This window comes from Mus pahari, chromosome 23, assembly GCF_900095145.1.
Source record: "Mus pahari chromosome 23, PAHARI_EIJ_v1.1, whole genome shotgun sequence".
In the NCBI taxonomy this organism is placed as follows: domain Eukaryota; kingdom Metazoa; phylum Chordata; class Mammalia; order Rodentia; family Muridae; genus Mus; species Mus pahari.
This window is the reverse complement of record NC_034612.1, coordinates 3,069,795-3,087,948: the sequence shown is the minus strand read 5'-3', so window position 1 is coordinate 3,087,948 and position 18,154 is coordinate 3,069,795. Positions and strand designations below refer to the sequence as shown.

General features: G+C 49.3%; 1 protein-coding gene across 1 annotated transcript; it reads right to left on the bottom strand.

The window, feature by feature from the left end:
* Positions 1-950: 950 nt before the first annotated feature.
* Positions 951-9,476, bottom strand: Tmem211 (transmembrane protein 211). The gene is made up of 4 exons (XM_021222495.2): positions 9,381-9,476; positions 4,455-4,684; positions 3,266-3,404; positions 951-1,335 (listed from the first exon to the last, which is right to left on the bottom strand). The coding sequence occupies exons 1-4, from the start codon at positions 9,403-9,405 to the stop codon at positions 1,088-1,090; spliced, it is 642 nt and encodes a 213-aa protein (XP_021078154.2). The 5' UTR covers positions 9,406-9,476; the 3' UTR covers positions 951-1,087.
* Between the last annotated feature and the right edge of the window lie 8,678 nt (positions 9,477-18,154).

Sequence of the window (18,154 nt, the reverse complement as noted above, 5' to 3'; positions counted from 1 at the left end):
AGTCAAGTTGACAACCAGGAATAGCCACTACACCAAGGGAGTGGTACTAATCATGTGGTCAGTCCTCCCTCATCCTTCAGTACAAACAAGATGATCCCCAACAGACTTCTTCCAGGCCAGTCTGGATCCGGCCAAGTTTAGAGCAGTGGTCTCAGGGGGCTGGTCCTGACTCACAGTTTGAGGGTACAGTGTCTGCATTGACGGGAAGGCATGGCCACCAGGAGCGTGAGGCAGTTGGTCATGTCGTGTCTACAGTGACAAAGTCATGAGCGCTGGTGCCTCTGTTTCTCAAGTCATGCGGACCAGGACCCCAGCCCATGGATGCTGCTGCCCATTCAAGTGAGTCTCCCCAGCTCTGTCAACCCAATTAGGAAAGTCTCTCACTGGCACACCCGGAGGCTGCTTTCTGAGGTGGTTCCTGGTCCTGTCACGGTGACAATCAACATGAAAACATCATGGACGACGAGAAGTATAGACAGTCAGACAGACAGACAGGCAGACAGACAGACATCAGAGCCAGATGGAAGGCCTCTGAGCTCCCAGAAGCAGCACGGTTTCCTCCTCTATCCATCAGATCATAACTCATGGGAAATAAAGATGTTCAAATTCCCCAGGAGAGGAGGGATTATAAAGAGAGAAAGAAAACAAATATCCCCCATGGAGAGATTACACAGGTGTGGTGGTGCAAGCCTTTGACTCCAGCTCTTGAAAGGCAGAGGGGTAGGTGGAGTTCTGTGAATTCGAAGCCAGTTCTGTCTATGTAGAGAGTTCTAAGACATCAGAGTTTAATAGAGATGCTGTCTCAAAGTTTTGGACTGGACAGCTGTCTTTCTGGGGCTGTTCTGTGTACTTTCCATTCATTTACATATGGCAAATCAAAGTCCTTCACAACACCCCCACAAAGTGGGCATTATGCCAACCCCACTGTACCAAAGAATAAATAAGTCCAGAAAGGGAAATTGATTTGCCTGAGGTCACACATCATGGGAACAGATGAGGTGGAATTTGAACCCGAGTGTACAGCAATTTCATTCGACTGTAGAGATTGTTGCTTGTCCTTTGCTTTTCCTGGGTGATACTCATTTCCTCATTCCGGCACAAGGATGGCTCTCTGAGTCTCACCGGAGAAGGGGACGGCTGCCCTCTGGACTGTGGTCACTTGCCACCTGATGACAAGCAGGCTGGTCAGGACCGTGTTGAGGATGGCAGTGGCATAGCCCCAGCTCAGCCGGCATACTCCGCTGTGGTACATGGAGGAGCCTTCACAGACTTCTTTGGCAAATGGGGAAGCCAGAGTGGCTGGAAAAACCAGCAGACCTACAAGCATGGAGGCTGCTGGGGGCAGCAGAAAAGGAAAGTCACTGTACAGGTCAGGGCTTCTGGGCTGATTTGTGATCCCGGGACTCACTCAGAACCCTGCCTGCCATACACATCTATCTGGTTATTCAGCAATCCATTCAATTATCAACTCATCCATCCTTCCATGTACCCATCCAGCTACCCACCCAGCCACCCACTCATTTACCCAGATACTCAACCACTCACCCATCCATTGACCCATCTCTCTATCCACTGTAGAAACTCATACACACACACACATACACATGCACTCACACACAGAGAGATTCACACATAGACACACACTCATACATGCACTCACACACAGACACATATGCACGTGCACATACGTACATGCACAATATGCATATGTACTTATGTGTGCATACACACACATGCACACACATACATGAATATATACAAAGCACTCATGTGCATGTACTCACACACGTGTGCACAGAGACACACATGTACACATATTATATGCACACATGTGCACACACATGCACTTGCACTCATGTGTGTGAGTGCACACACATGCACACACATGTGCAAGCACAGAGAGACACACACATCCATATACACACTCTCACATAGACACATATGCATGTGCACACACATACATGAACATATATGCAATGCACTCATGTCTATGCACACACAGAGACACACAATGCACACATATGCACGCACATAAACCATGCCCAAGCACCTGTGGCTCATCCTCAACCCCATGAGCACAGTGAATTATTTTTCAGAGTTTCGTGCCCTACCTTGCTTATGTTTAATTTTAAATGGATCCCACCCCAGGAAGGAGCCCTGGCAGAGAGGAATATCTTGCTTTGCCCTGCTTGTCACTGTGTGCACGGGAGTACAACTCTGGGCTGTCACGTTGCAGATGCTTGGGGAGTTTTGACACTACCTATCTTAGGCGTAATTCTTACACAGATTCTAAAGATCCAAAACCTATTAAAACTAAATTAAAAGCAAAAGGGGCTCCTAGAACTCCTAGGTGTGTGTTCAGGATAGAAATAAAACAAGCGGATATCTTGGAGGTCCTCCCGATGAGAGAGAGAAAACGGAGCTTCAGTCCAGAGCCTGGAAGACCCTAGGTGAGCTGGGAAAGGAGGGTAATTCCAGGCAAGACAGAGGAGATTAGGAGAGATGGCTTCCTGCTGAGAAGTAAGGGGCTATGTCAGAGTGCCAAGTCCTGAGCAGATCCCTGCAGAGACAGGAGGGACAGTGAGGTAAGTGTGGGATTACAGCATCAGAGAGAAGTGGGCAGCTGGAGAGGTGAGGCCAGGACAGGGAGGGCTGAGGCAGGAGAGAGAGAGACTTGGGTTTCCCTCTGCCTGCCATGGGAAGCCCTTGGAAGGTGGATAAGCCAGCCAGCTGGCTGGATCTGATTTCACCTCAGCTAGACCTGTCTGCCCAGGGAGGGAGGGAAAGGGGGGGACTGGGACCTGTGGGAACTTGTTCTAACTCAGGAAAGAGGGGTGGAGGGTGGAGGGTCACCATGGGACTTCCGGTTTACTAGAGAAGAGCCGCTCTCCTCTGCTGAAGCGAGAGTCAGACTTCAGCATCTTCTCAGGTTTTGGTGGGGCATCCTTGGGCAGTGCACAGCCTACTCAACTGTACAGTAGTAGCACTAATAAGCATGGTACAGTATGAGTGGATGAAAGAGACAAGCTCACACACACACACACACACACACACACACACACACACACACACACACCATGCCCAAGCACAATTTACTGTATGCATAGTACTGGTGCCATTGGACCAGGTCAGCTAAGGTCAGGTCCATGTGGGTGGCTTCAACATCGTGTTTCCCCTTGTCCCCAAGTCCTGAATTGCTAATGATGGGAGTAGTTCACAATCCTGGGGTTCACCTCAGAAATCTCAGCACTGTGTAAGAGTCTACCTGCAGCCGCCTGCACCACAGGGGTCGGACCAAAGCCCCTCCTGGGAAACAACCTTCTGGGAGCCAGGGCCCAGGCTGAGAAGACAAGAGCGCTGATGGACAGCAAAAGCCAGCCTCCCAGGAGCGTTGCAGCTGAGACCTTGGGAGAGAGGAAAGGGATGAGGTGGGATGGGGCACAATGTTTCCAACAGCTATGTGTAGCTCTTGTTTCACTACTTTGTAGGTTCTTTCTTCCACCCTTCTCCACCCCTTTCCCATCCTTTCAACCCCCTGACACTAAATAGGAAAGAAAAAAAGGACTGGGGTTGGGGAGGTGGAAAGGAAGGGGGTGAGGTTATCATTAGACTATGTCCTGCTGACGAGGGGCATTGAATCACTTGGGAGCAAGTTTGATATTCGCCTTCAGGATATAAATTTATTCTTCTTGTGTCTTCTTTGCACACAAGTACTTAATAAACTATGACCAACAGCAACCAAGTGACAACCACCAACCAACACCCAACACCTTTTGGGGCCTTAGCATTTATATGTACCCTGAAAAGTCCCCAGAATTCTTAAATGTCAGGCAATCACAGAACCTATCTGCAGCTGGCAAAATCACACCCCTGCTAGAGCATGAGGCAAGTCACAGTCAGCTTTTGTGGACAATCTGAAGTGACCGCACATCCCACACCTGGGATCAAAATGAAAACACACTCCCACAACATCCCTGTGTTTTGCAAAGAAACCGAAATTCCAAAATTATCACTGCAGCTATGTGCTACTATAGTCCCATCTTAAATAAACCCATCCAGAGATTGCAAGTCACACAGCTAGTCAAACAGAAGTAAAATTCAGGTCAATGAACTGCTCCATCCTGCCCTGATTAAGCACTTGCCAGGATCACCAGGAGAAGCCCCCAATCCACAATGTCACCTTTGGGATCAATTTTGAAGGCTGTATAAGCTGCCCTCTAAGTGCTGGTTTAAGTTTCTGGTCTTCACCCTTCCCATGCTGATCACCATGATACCCCCCAAAATTGAACACCTCATCTTTCAGATCAGAGGTGTAAAGAATCCTATGCAGGGTTTCTTGGTGTTCCTGAGAGTTGCTGAGAACCTCTGTGCCCAGACACTGGGACACTCACTGGTTAGGAAAGGACTCCAGAGCCCATTCCTTGGCAGCAGCCCTGGAAGGGCTTGTGTCTCACCTTCCAGGCCAAGCTGGGCATGTCCTTCAGGGATCCAAAGGTCACACAGCTCTGGTTCCAGCAGTCACCCTGTGGCCAGGAGCAGTAGGTAAAGACGCCGTAAGAGAAGGAAGGGCTCTGGAACCAGGCGGGGGAGATGAGGCTGAGGCCAGACATGCAGGTGAGGGAAAGTCCCAGAGCAGCTCTCACGCCGACCTCCATCCGGAATGTCGCTGACCTAGGGGGCAAGCCTAGGTGAGAGATGAAGAGGGCGAGACAAAGTGAGCCAGCACCAGGGCACACCAGGTCCATTCATCAGCGTGCTCATTCCCACAATCCTGACTTCTTCAACCCAAGTCTCTCTCAGTGCCTGTGAGAGGCAATCTAGACTCCCTAGGAGGCACACCCTGAAAGTGGGTGACACAAAGCTGGGGTCCTGGTTGAATAAAAGTGAGAAAGTGGGCTAAACATCAGCTTTCCCCCCTTCCTATTCCAGATGTAGCAGGCTGCCACCCCTGCAGCCCCTCCCCCCATCCCGCCCCTCCCCCCGTGTCACCATGAACACGGTAACCTCAAACTGTTAGCCAGAACAAACCCCTCCTTCTTTAAGTCCCTTCTTGTCAGGCAGACAGTTGATCACAACAAGAAAAATAATGCCTCCCTTGTCCAAAAGGACAGCCCTGTCCCGAAGAGTGGCATTTCTTAAACCTCATACTCGCAGGCTGGGCTCCGCCCCACCCACCCATCCGCAAACACCTCCCCATGGAGGCCACTGTTCAGCATGGACTAGGATTTGACGGTGCTTTGGAAGCTCCTTGGGAGTCCGTGAATCCGTCTGCTCCTTGGGAGTCCGTGAATCCGTCTGCTCCTTGGGAGTCCGTGAATCTATCTGCTCCTTGGGAGTCTGTGAATCCGTCTGCTCCTGCCACACTGGACTGCCTTGTTTCTAGACTGATTCTTACTGCCATCAAGAGTCCCATCTCCTCAAACCATCATGTGGGGGTGGGTATTCCATGCTAGGAACTATGGGGGAACCACATAGACACTTGGTCTCCAGCAGGATATATGGGGATATGGTGCCATGGTCTGTCCAGTTCTCTCTTTGGAAAGGCTGCAGATGGGGAAGGGTTAGGGTTAGGGTTACGGTTACGGTTAGGGTTAGGTTTGGGGTCCTGCTGATAGCAGAAGGCCCCAGTGACAACTATGGGTGATTTATGGGGTCAATATTACTGAGGGAACAAACTTAATTATCTGGGACTGGCAAGAATGCTTCTGAACTCTTTTAACTCTTAGGTGTACATACAGACAGCAGGCTATACATTGGTTAATTAATTCTTCCTGGCAACAGCAAGGAATTAAGTAAAGGACTGCTTAAGAGTTTCTTTCTCTCTTGCCTGGTAGTCACTCCTCTGGCTGGCCAGGCTAGAAGGAGGCTTGGAGCTTTAACTCTTTGTGAACCAGGAAAAGAAAGTCATGATCACGGGGGAAAAAAAAAAGTTTTATAAATCGCAAATATGCACAGACACACATACATTCACACACCCCCACACACCCCCACACACATGTCATACACACTTTCTGGCCAGGCCAATCCACTCCACAAGTATTCATGCATACTTAAGTACACACACCTATACTTTATTCATATACATAATATGCACATACATATACACACATATACATATATCCATATACATATATGGATATATATCCCTATGTTCATATATGTGTACACATATATACATACACACACACACACACACACACACACACACACAGCAAAATCCCCCAACAGCAGATTTCATTGAGCAAGCACCGACACAGAAAAAAATCACTCATTTTATATGAAAAATAAGCCCCAACTTTTTTTTTTTAAAGATTTATTTATTTATTATATGTAAGTACACTGTAGCTGTCTTCAGACACTCCAGAAGAGGGCGTCAGATCTCATTACGGATGGTTATGAGCCACCATGTGGTTGCTGGGATTTGAACTCCGGACCTTCGGAAGAGCAGTTGGGTGCTCTTACCCACTGAGCCATCTCACCAGCCCCCAAAGCTCCAACTTTTATTGCTCAGGGAAAGAAGCTACTACCTATTTATTGCTGAACGAAAGAATCTTGTGAGTAAGGAAAAAAACTGCTTTCTTGTTGTTGTTCTTGGTACTTAATGCTTTCTCAGGAGAACAGATCACATGCTCTTCCAAGCGTCTTTACATCCCCAAAGTTCATCTTAAATCAAATAAGAAGTTTCAGCAGGGATGTTTACAAGAGTTTCCATTAAAACTAATTACCTAATTAAACATTCACTATCTGTCACTAGCTCCATAAGTTCATTAAAAGTTTAAGACAATAATTCTTTTGTCATAAGTTAGCATGGGTTTGCCAAGATTCAAGTCATCTGCCTAGTGTCTCATTAGTTTTGAAGTTTTGCGTGGATAAATCCTGTCAATATTTTATCTTTTGTCCTTGCACGTACAATAAATTGTCCATTCCCAATGTATGACCTTGAGTTATCAGATAATGGTTTCACAGCTCACCTAGAAGGAATGTTTTTCCTGATTGCAACTTTGTTTTAAGCCTGCCTTCCATCCTAGTGCAATTACTGATTGCAACTTTGTTTCAAGCCTGTTTTCTATCCTAGTGCAATTAGCCTGTGACACAGGAAGGTTTGCAGACCCCTGATTGCAGCTTTTATAATATAGAGGGCTCAAAATCCCCTGCATAAATCTAGTAGGAGATCTGTAGAATCATTTAGGAGTTATAGAATCACCAAATTGTCTACATAGCACTGCTACATTTTTCTTGAGCTGCAGAAAATCTGCCTAGTAGGGTAGACTAATATCCAGGAATCATTAGACTAATTCAATCATGACAGAGAAGGCATATCAGCAATAAAAATCAATCCTGAGCTGAGGTTTCTGATGCCCTTGCAACTCAGAATTTTACCCATCACAGACTGCACAAAAACAGCTGGGCATCTCCAGGAAAGTCATCTGCTAGCCTTAACCTTTCCTAGATGGCTCCTGACACTATGGACCCATGACCCCTTGGCATTGTCTCAGGCCACTTTCTGTTGCTATAACACAATAGTGCAGGCTGAGTCATTTATAAAGAAAAAAAAAAAAAAAGCTCATCTGGTTCATGGTGTTGGGAGACTGGGAAGACCAAGAGCACTGTGCAGCATCTGCTTGGCATCCAGCAGGATGTCTAGTCTTTGCTTCCCCCTCCCCGCCTCTTTCTCCCCCTTCTTGCTCAGTGTTTCATGGTGTGCATGTGTGCATATGTATGTGTGGGCATGCATGAACATGACGGCACATGCATACAGAGGCCAGAGGTCAACCTCAAGTGTGATTCATCAGGAGCCTCCACGTTGTTTCTTGAGGCAGGGTCTCTCATTGGGACCTGGCACTTGTTCACTAGGCTGATTGACCGCTGAGCTCCAGGGTCCATCCCTTTCTCCTCAGTGCTGAGATTATAGACATGCACTACACTTGGCTTTTGTCTGTTGGTTTTTGAGACAGGGTCTGTCTATCCTGGGCTCTGTAGCCTCAACTCAGTGATGGTCTAGTCTCTGTCCTTGAATGCTGGGATTAAACACTCAGCACCTCCTGGGTGTTTTACATGGGGTCTGGTGGGGGGAAGGGTAACTCGTGTCCTTAGGCTTGTAATGCAAGCGCTTCCTGACTGAACATCTCCCCAACCCTCTTCTCCTCTTCTTACAAAGCCACTAACAATCTTAGGAACCCATCCTCCTGTCCACATCTACCCTACCACCTTGACCCCCCCAAAGGCCTCGCCTCCAGACACCATCAACACAGAAAGCTGAGGGTTGTTTCCAGGAAGGAGCTTTGAGGGGTATATTCCTGTGTACTGGGTAGTTTTGTGTCAACTTGACACAGGCTGGAGTTATCACAGAGAAAGGAGCTTCAGTTGGGGAAATGCCTCCATGAGATCCAGCTGTAAGGCATTTTCTCAACTGGTGATCAAGGTGTGTGTGGGGGTCCCCTTGTAGGTGGTGCCATCTCTGAGCTGGTAGTCTTGGTTCTATAAGAGAGCAGGCTGAGCAAGCCAGGGGAAGCAAGCCAGTAAGAAACATCCCTCTGCATGGCCTCTGCATCAGCTCCTGCTCCCTGACCTGCTTGAGTTTCAGTCCTGACTTCTTTCAGTGATGAACAGCAATAGACCCTTTTTGTCGCGGACCCCCGAACTCTGACCAGCAGAGACGGAAAAGAACGACACAAATGCCAAGCAGGTTCCAAACAGATTTCTTCTTTATCTCCCCGAACAGCTTTTAATCTTTTCCCTTTCACAAGCAGCTTTCTCTAACCCTCTCCCTACTCCCACTAAACCCCAACTCCACTCTGCAACTCCTTCCTCCACTCCCACCCACCTGAACTGTTTACAGCCTTCTCCCCCAGAATTCTCCCCCCTCCCTCTGCGGCACATCCTGTTTTCAGTCCTCTGACCTGATCCCTTCCCCCTCTCCTGGATCCGGTCAGAGTTCAGCCAGGGAGCTCAGTGATAGTTCAGTAACTCAGCAGGCAGGCAATCCACACAGGCTTAGCAGTTCAGGCTTGGCACACCCGCTCCCTACACCTTTCCTCCCCAACTTGCTTCTTGGTCATGATGTTTTGTCCAGGAATAGAAACTCTGACTAAGACACCCTATCATGACAGGCAATCAAGACCAGCTTTCTAAAGATTAAATTGAAAACCAAAAAGCAAGGGGTTTAATGCAGAGCCTTACCTAAATAGCAATGGATGCACTTGTGTCAGGCTGGAAGGAGTGCCCACTTGTCCTGGTGCTGGTGGAGGTAGCAGAGGCCTGCTTGAGCTGTCTCAGGAGTCCCCAACAATGGCAAATGGCCTGGAGCTGCTGTAGCAGGAGTCTGGGGTTCTGAAACCTCTGTCAGCAACTTAAACGTGGCAAGGAACCCCACCACTCACCTGGGATCCTGGGCAAGATGGTCATGTTTCTCCATGTTTATAAGGAGCACCGAAATCCCGGCATTAGGTATGGCACACAGCAGCCAGGCTTGGCGATGTACCTCTATCCAGGCAAGTGGAGGTGGGTGGAGAAAGAAGGCATGGTCAAGTGGAGGGAGCTTTTCACTCTGAGATCAGAACTCTCTCTGAGGCTGCTAAGCAGTACATGAGGAGTCATCCCCTGGGTGACAAAGGACTTGGTTTTGCCCTGTCACCAGAACCCACACCTTCCACAGGTCAGCTGATCTCAGGGGCATAATTCCAGGCCAGGAGACCATGGAATGGAGCCTCACGGCCCCGCCCTCCACTGTCCCAGGCTGCTCCGGTGTTTCTGAGTCTTTGAAAAGACTAGTCACCTGAGAAAATCACCACAATGAAACAGGTGCCCAGAAAGCTAAGTGAGCCTTTATAACCCCAAAGCACATCTGGCCAGGCTCCAGTTACTGGAGTCCACCTACAGGGAGACTGAAGAAAACAGAATGGAGACTTTCTCCTCTGTCTAGAGCTGACTTTGCAATGCAATTAAAACAATCATTATATGTGTGGAGGGGCAGGGTCTCACAGTATGCCTGTTGGTTCCCTCCATACACTGTGCACATCCCAGGGGTCAAACTCAGGTGACTGGCTCGGCAGTAAGCACCTGCTGGTCCCTACAGCTGGAGGAACCTGGCTAGCAGACGGTGAGTGACACCATTCCATTCACAGGTGGCACAGTTGAGGCTTCTCCCTCTCAGCCTCAAGTTCTTGGAGATGCAGAGGATTTAAGTCAGAGGCTGGGCATCCCAGTGGCCTGCGGACCTTACCACAGTTAGGGCATCAGCAACTGTCCCACCAGCTCCAGCCAGAGAACAAAGATAATCCAAGAGCCAAGGTCTTGTCCCCCCAGGTCAGAGGGGCACAGAAGTGGCAACTGGACAGCTACCGTGTAGCTGGATTTGGACGTCCTTGACTCTATACTGGCTGTGTTTGGATCTCAGTCTCTCAGTGGTTAAGTCCAGATCTCACAGTGACCCCCAACCTCAACAGAACACAGTAGGGAACATGACATAATCAGGTTTTTTTTGTTGTTGTTGTTTTTTTTTTTTGTTTTTTTTTTTGTTTTTTTAAGGAACTTAGGGTCATGTAAACAAAACAGGTCCTTAAGACAAATGGCCTCTATATCCACCCATCCACCCACACATCCATCCATCCACCCACCCATCCATCAATCATCTACCCATCTATTATCCACCCACACATCCATCCATCCACCCACCCATCAATCCATCTACCCATCTATCATTCGACTGTCTGTCTGTCTGTCTCAGTTAGGGTTTTACTGCTGTGAACAGACACCATGACCAAGGCAAGTTTTATAAGGACAACATGCCATTGGGGCTGGCTTACAGGTTCAGTGGTTCAGTCCATTATCATCAAGGACCTTAAAACAGGGCCTGGAGCATGGCAGCATCCAGGCAGACATGGTGCAGGAGGGGCTGAGAGTTCTACATCTTCATCTGAAGGCTGCTAGGAGAAGACTGGTTTCCAGGCAGCTAGGGTGAGGTATTAAAGCCCACACCCACAGTGACACACCTCCTCCAACAAGGCCACACCTCCTAATAGTGCTACCCCCTGGGCTGAGCATATCAAACCATCATACTATCTAATTATCATCTGTCTATGTATCTAGTATCAATCTGCTTATCTATTACCTATCTGTCTGTCTATCTATCTGTCTATTTATGTATCTATCTCTATCATTATCTGTCTATCTATCTATCTATAATCATCCATCTCTCTATCTCTCCCTCCCACCAACTCATGTGTGTACCTCTCCTATTATCTTCCCACCCCACCCCATACTAATTAAGCATCTAGTATATGCTACGGTCTATCCTGGGTGCTAGGAACTGAACACGGATCAGGACAGCCATAGCCTCTCTCCCGTGGATCCCACCCCTGCCTGAGGAAGAGAGATGTTGAGGAACTAAATCGATATATGAAGCGGATGTGAGGCAGTGTCATAGGAACAATCTGTGTGGAAGGGTCATACAAAGCCTCGTGGGAAAGCTAAGTCTGAATTAAAGGTGGAGATGGGGCAGCTGTGTGGAAGGTGTGGGAGGAACACTACAGGCTGAGTGTGGCACAGGTGCAAAGGCCCTGAGGCCAGCACATGCAGGGCACATCGGCAGAAGCAGAGAGGCCTGGCAGGTGGGTGGAATTCAGAGCGACTGGGTGGTGGAGCCTCAGCATGGACAAACAGTGGCCAAGCTGTGCAGCAACTATGGAGATGAAAATCAACTCAACCAGACTTGCTGAGGGTATGAGAGGGAGTGTGTGTGTGTGTGTGTGTGTGTGTGATATCCCCAGGGCTTTTTTAGCCTGGAGTCTGAACCTGAGTGATAAGAGCTGGATCAGAGGGAGCTGTGGCTGAACAGGAGGCTGTGGCACTGAACCATGTGCATGGCAGATAGATGATAGACAGGTAGATGAGAGGTAGATAGACGAGAGATAGGTAGATGATAGATAGGTAGATGAGAGGTAGATAGACGATTGGTAGATAGATGATAGATAGGTAGATGAGAGGTAGATAGACGATTGGCAGATAGATGATAGATAGGTAGATGAGAGGTAGATAGACGANNGNNAGNTAGATGATAGATAGGTAGATGAGAGGTAGATAGACGANNGNTAGNTAGATGATAGATAGGTAGATGAGAGGTAGATAGACGATTGGNAGATAGATGATAGATAGGTAGATGAGAGGTAGATAGACGATTGGCAGATAGATGATAGATAGGTAGATGAGAGGTAGATAGACGAGAGATAGGTAGATGAAAGATAGACAGATGATAGATAGGTAGATAGATGATAGATAGATTAATTGATAAATGATAGGTAGATAGATGATAGATAAATTTATTGATAGATGATAGCTAGATAGATGATTGATAGATGATAGATGATAGATAGATAGATAGATAGATAGATGATAAACAGACAGATAGGTGATGGATCACCAGGTTGCCCAGGCGAGACCTGGGGATGGGGTCCTTCAACACATGGTCTCTTTCACTAGTATATGTCTCAACCGGGCCTACTGGCTCTGTCCCCTGGGACAAACAATACAATGGCTCAAAGCCTCTGTTTCTTCAATTACAAAGACCCTGGCCTACAACGGGGCCGCTTAACGTTTGGAGGGATGGGTTCCTTTGAACACACGATTTTTAAACTGTGTCTGTGTTCCACATTCAAGCTTCAAATCACACAGAGACACGAGCACACGACAGTGTGTCGTTCTAGGGTTCGCGGGATCCCTAAGCAGTGCCTGAGGCCGACCTGGCTCTTCTCCTGATATTCCCACATCGCTTTGGGTCAGGCCTCTTCAAGGTTACCTCTCCAATGTGACCTCCCCTCATCCAGCTCTGGCTTAGAAGCTCTGGCCTGGAATGTAAATCTGTGAGCTTTTAAAAGGTGTCTTCCCCTTTAAAGGTCACATTCATGTGGGTAAGCGGAGCAGGGTCACGTGAGGCACTGGTCGGAGAAGTGTGTGTACTCACCCGTGCAAGGTTTCCTTCCTGAAATCAATAGCTATTCACTCTGGGCTGACGGATGGGCTGGACCGAGAGGGAAACTCCAGCCTCAAATAGGATGGGAGGAGGGGATGGTTTCCTGGGTAGGAGAAGGCACCGCTAGGGGTCCCCGAGTCACTATTAAATACTGGGGCCCAAGTTGGGTATCCAAGCGTCCACCCCCTGAGTCTCTCTGGCTTCATAGGAAGCCAGTGCTGCAGGATGCGCCAGCAGAGGGCGCGCTCGCTCCACCTTCTTCCCGTGGGCTAATTCCCATGGTTTCTTGCTGAGGCTTGGCCAGCTTCACGCGGCATTTCCTGTAATTGTTCCCTTTCCTTCACTTTCTCCGAGTCTGTCTTCCCTCGCTCCTGTTGGACTGGAGTTACCTCCCCAAAGAGGCCTGAGCACGCCCAAGTTTGCCTGGGGCTCTGTTTGCCAGAGCTTCCTGCTGTGTGATTGAGTTCCAGCTCCCTCCTCTGCGGGTGAGAGCTGGAGAGACGTTGCCTCTTAGAGGGTTGTGGCCCTCGAAGCAGAATCCCCTGGCTTGGTACACGGCTAGTTTCATCCCTACTGGGGAACTCAGGGTCCCTTTTGTGGGTTATCTGTCTCCCAGTAAACTTAGAAGGAAACTCTTTATAGGAGTTTGAGAGAAAGCAGGTCAGGTGGGCTGGAGGGAGCAGCTGCCTGTAGGAGGGGGATGGATAGAGTCAGGGCTGGTCAGTTACAGGTCAGGAAAGCAGGAACAGGAGCAGGAGATGCCTGGAGCATCCATTTACCTGGAGCAGGCTTCCAGGTAGGAACCCAGACAGCGGACAGGCTCATCCGGGAGGGTCTGAGCCGCAGCACGCCTGGGTGCAGTCTGGGTTATATGAGCGTGCATCTCATTAAAGGCACAGTTATTTTTCCCATCTTCGCTTAATTTCATTCTGAGCACCGTCTCTCTCAGCCCAGGCATGCCTTGAATTCTCTTTGACGCCGCGGATAACCCACTGCCTCCATCTTACCATGCAGTCCCGCAGCATCGAACCTGGGGCTGGTAACCGCTGTCCAGTGAGCCACAGACCCCCCACTCTACCCCTCAATGCCCTCCCTGCCCCACCCCCGCGCGCCATCATTCAACTCGGGTTCTGTTTTTCTACTCAGGAGATTGGCAGAGTAAGTGAGACATCGCGAGAGGATAATGGTGTCCCCGCTGTCTCAGAACCATAATTTAGATCGCGTCTCCTTCCGCCTCGGAGGTATGATTCAGGTCCCTGTCCTTTTGACCAAAAACCCTGAAAAAAATAGATTTCAATTAATTAAAGAAGGAAAAAAAGCCATCTTCCCCTGGGCCTCAGGAAAATTAAATCTTGAGGAGGGACACCGGGGACACTCTCCCCTTTCTTAGAAATCTGTGTGTTACCATGGAAACGGAAGGCGGAGTCCAAGGATGATTCTGAGGGGGCGGGTCTGTGATAAATAGCGAGACAAAGCAACTTAGTGGAGAAAGGCTTGTTCTGGCTTCACACTTCCCGAGGGACACAACCCATCGCGGTGGGGGAAAGCATGGTGGCCACGGATTCGGAGACCGGCTGGTGAAGCAGAGAGTGGACAGGAAGTGGAGCCAGGCCGTGAAACCCCAGGGCCTTCCTTTCCCCCAGTGACTCACTTCCTCCCCTCCCGCTCCTAGAGCAGAGATTCTCAACCTTCCTAAAGCTGCGACCCTTTAAAACACCGTTCCTCATGCTGTGCTGACCCCGGACCATAAAGTTAATTCATTGCTACTTGCATAGCTGTAACTTTGCCACTGTTATGAATCATAATGCAAAGTCTGATATGCCACATGCTCCTAAATGACCCCCTCAGGGTCGTGACCAGCAGGTTGAGAACCGCTCTCCTAAATTTTCCCAGACAACCTTCCCAGACAACGTCACCAGGTAGAGATACTGGTATTCTGACGTCTGTGCCTATGGGGGAATGGTTCACACTCAAATCACAACGGGGCCCATCCTTGGTGACCAAGAGCCCTGAATGGTGTCCTGTGACAATGCTAGCTCTCCGTGCGGTTCCTTCTTGAGGGTCAGCTCTCTTTCAGTATCTGAATCGTTACATGGTCCACATGGACCAGCTGAGGGCAAGGTCCTCCTGGTAGGGCAATGCACTACAGCAGGGGTTTGTTGTGAAGAGGAAGCATTTCAGAGAACAGATTGGTTCTTACTGTCAAAAACCAGGAATGGCTGGGAGGTGGCTGAGTTGGTAGAGCGCTTGCCTGGTCAGCAGGAAGTTCTGGGTCTGATCCTCCACACCCAAAGACTGGGCATGGTGACACAGGACTGTAATCCTAGCACTTGGGAGGCTGAGGCAGGAGGATTGACACAAGTTTCAGACTAGCTGTATTGAAACCCTGGCAGGGAAATAAAGCAAAAGTCAAGAATGGCGGAAACAGGACCCTGCTAGGTAGCTGTGGTTTCTAGGGTTGCCCAGTCAGTAGGGCAGAGAAAACAACATCACCCCGCAGGACAAATGAAGCACACTGTGCGCAGCGCCGCCCCCACCCCCCGACCACCTGGGTGCTCAGGGTCCCCTGCACTGAGCTTGGGCTGAGCCACTGTGGAATCTCCACTGTTATTACAGCAAATGCTGTTAGTCAGAACGATCTCCACAGACTTCCCGGAGGAGGCTGATGGTGGCAGATAAAAACATTCTGGGACAGTCCCTGGGGTGTGCTGTCCTCTGTGTACCAGAACGGACAAGCCTGGGGTTCTGGCTCCGGGTAGAATGTGGAACCTGACACTCCCTGCTCAGGGTGTAATCCCTGGGCTTGTGTGGCTGGCAGCCTCTCACCTGGCGAGCACAAGAGAATGTGGAGGAGTCTAACCTGTCTCCCAGGAAGTCTCTCCCCCCCCCCCGCCCTGCCCCATGAGGACCCAGGTGCTTCTGGGAGTTGTAGTTTGGTTTGCTTCTGTGTTTCCTCAGCTTGGCTTGAGTTGACAGAGGAATGGGGGCGGTGTAGTCACAGGAGGCATATCTAGGTCTGGGGGTCTGTGGGTGTGTTGGGAAAGACATTGCTTTGTTCCCTCCGGAGCTTATATTCAGAGACAGACTGGCAGTATGTGTGGTGGGGACACACCCTTGTCTGGGGAGCTGAGAACAACAAACATCTGGCTGTTCAGTAGCATTTTTGTAAGAAGTGATTTGCATGAGAGATACGGGAAGTTTCTCAGAGCTTCTGGAAAAGATGTGGCACACAGTGGGGCATCACAGATTGGCCATTCATATACATCTATTCATTGGGCACCTACTAGGTCCCAGCTCTGAGGTAGGCACTGTGAATCAGGTAGGTGCCCAAATACCTTTCTGAAATATCTCTAGACCGGAGTGGACACAAACTATTTTTAAATTTAATTTTATTTAATATGCTCTTGTAGGTTTTGGTCTTTTGAGACACGGTTTCTCTGTGTAGCTCTGGCTGTCTTGGAACTAGCTCTGTAGACCAGGCTGGACTCAAACTGAGAGATTCACCTGCCTCTGCCTCCTGAGTGCTGGGTTTAAAGGTGTGAGGTGTCACATTCAACACATCAAACATTTTTTATATAGTAACATAAAACTCTGTATAAAAGCTCTGCTCTTAGGTGGACTTTGAGGAACTTCATCTTGCAGATTGGCCATTTGAACTCCCGCAAAGACTCAGCCCCCAGCCTCCTCCGTCCCCAGGGGAATAGCAGAGTCATATTTGACATTCTCTGTGGGGGTAGCTCCACTTGATAACTGTATCCATGACATCCAGATGACCCATAAAACTGCTGGGCTCTGTCACTATGGACCAGAGAAACCTCAGGTAGATCCAGGAGATTATGCAATGCAGTAGCCCTTACTTTAAAAGGGTCAAAATTCAAAGGATTGTATGAGCTGTTCACACACACACACACAGCAGCAGCAGCAGCAGCAGCAGCAGCAGCAGCAGCAGCAGCAGCAATCGGAGGCAGAGAGGAGGCAGGAGAGTGGCAGACTGCTCTCTGGAAGCTACGCCGTTGCTTGGGTCTCTGTCTCTTTTCTTGAGGTTGGGCTGTTTTACAATAAAAGAATAAACCTGCTGGGCAGTGGTGGTCCAGGCCTTTAATCCCAGCACTCGGGAGGCAGGGGCAGGCAGATTTCTGAGTTCGAGGCCAGCCTGGTCTACAGTGTGAGTTCCAGGACAGCCAGGGCTACACAGAGAAACCTTGTCTCAAAAACCAAACCAAACCAAAGAATTAACCATGTCCCATTTCTCCAGGGAGCTTGAGTCATAAAAACGATTCAATTTACATATACAATGTTCCTCCCTAATGCTGGCGAAGTCCCGTGAGAACCTGGATCCATCAGCTGCCTCAGAGCCGAGTCTGTCCCCACAGCCCAGTATACAAAAGTTAGTTAGCAGAGATGCGTGGGCTGGCAGGGTAGCATTCCAAAGATGTCCCAGCTACTGGGGGGAAAGGAAGGGACTTGAGGAGAGAGAATGGTTTGAATTCAGGAACTCAAACCTGAGCAACAACATAGGGAGAGCCTCTGGGGAGAAAGAGTGGAAGGGAGAGCAAGGGAGCTAGTTAGTGGTGGAATGCACCACTTTTGTAAGACTAGAATTTATTTATTTTATTTCTTATTATTTTATTTATTTACATTTCAAAAGTTATCCCCCTTTTCAGTTTCCCCTCCGTAAACCCCCTATCCCATCCCTTCTCCCTACTTGAGTTTACTCATTTCCAACATGGTGTCCAAATTCCTCCAACTCCAGTTTCCGGGAGTTTGTTGCCCTCTTCTGGCCTCTGCCAGCACTGGCACTTACGTGCACATATACACATATATCTAACAATAAAAGAAATCGTTTTGTTTTTAAGAGGAAGAAACATAAAAAGAAACCGTGGTGGTCGATCTGATTAATGAAATCGAACAAGGCAGCTGGTCAGGAACGCGCAGTAGCAGGGCCCTTGGTGGGCAAGGCTCTTTCACCCCCACCGCGGGGCACACAGTAGGTGCCTTGGCCACCACCGTGGCGCAATGCCGCTTCCATCCGACAGGGGGCGCGCCTCGCGCAGTCTCGCGGCTCCCGGCTCCCGCGCTCCGCCCCTCGCCGCTCTGCGCAGGCGCCACCGGGTGCGGTTGCCACGGCGACGGGGCGCTTCCCGCCCGAGCCCCGCCCCCCCAGCGGCGAGGCTGCGCGCGCCGCGG

What these genes read in the sequence shown, in the direction of transcription:
- Tmem211 (XM_021222495.2), bottom strand. Translation starts at nt 9,405, where the DNA reads ATGACCATCTTGCCCAGGATCCCAG. An exon ending in CATCTTGCCCAGGATCCCAG is followed by an intron (nt 4,685 to 9,380) that starts GTGAGTGGTGGG and finishes TCTCTCACCTAG; the next exon opens with GCTTGCCCCCTAGGTCAGCG. An exon ending in TGTGGTGCAGGCGGCTGCAG is followed by an intron (nt 1,336 to 3,265) that starts GTAGACTCTTAC and finishes TGCTGCCCCCAG; the next exon opens with CAGCCTCCATGCTTGTAGGT.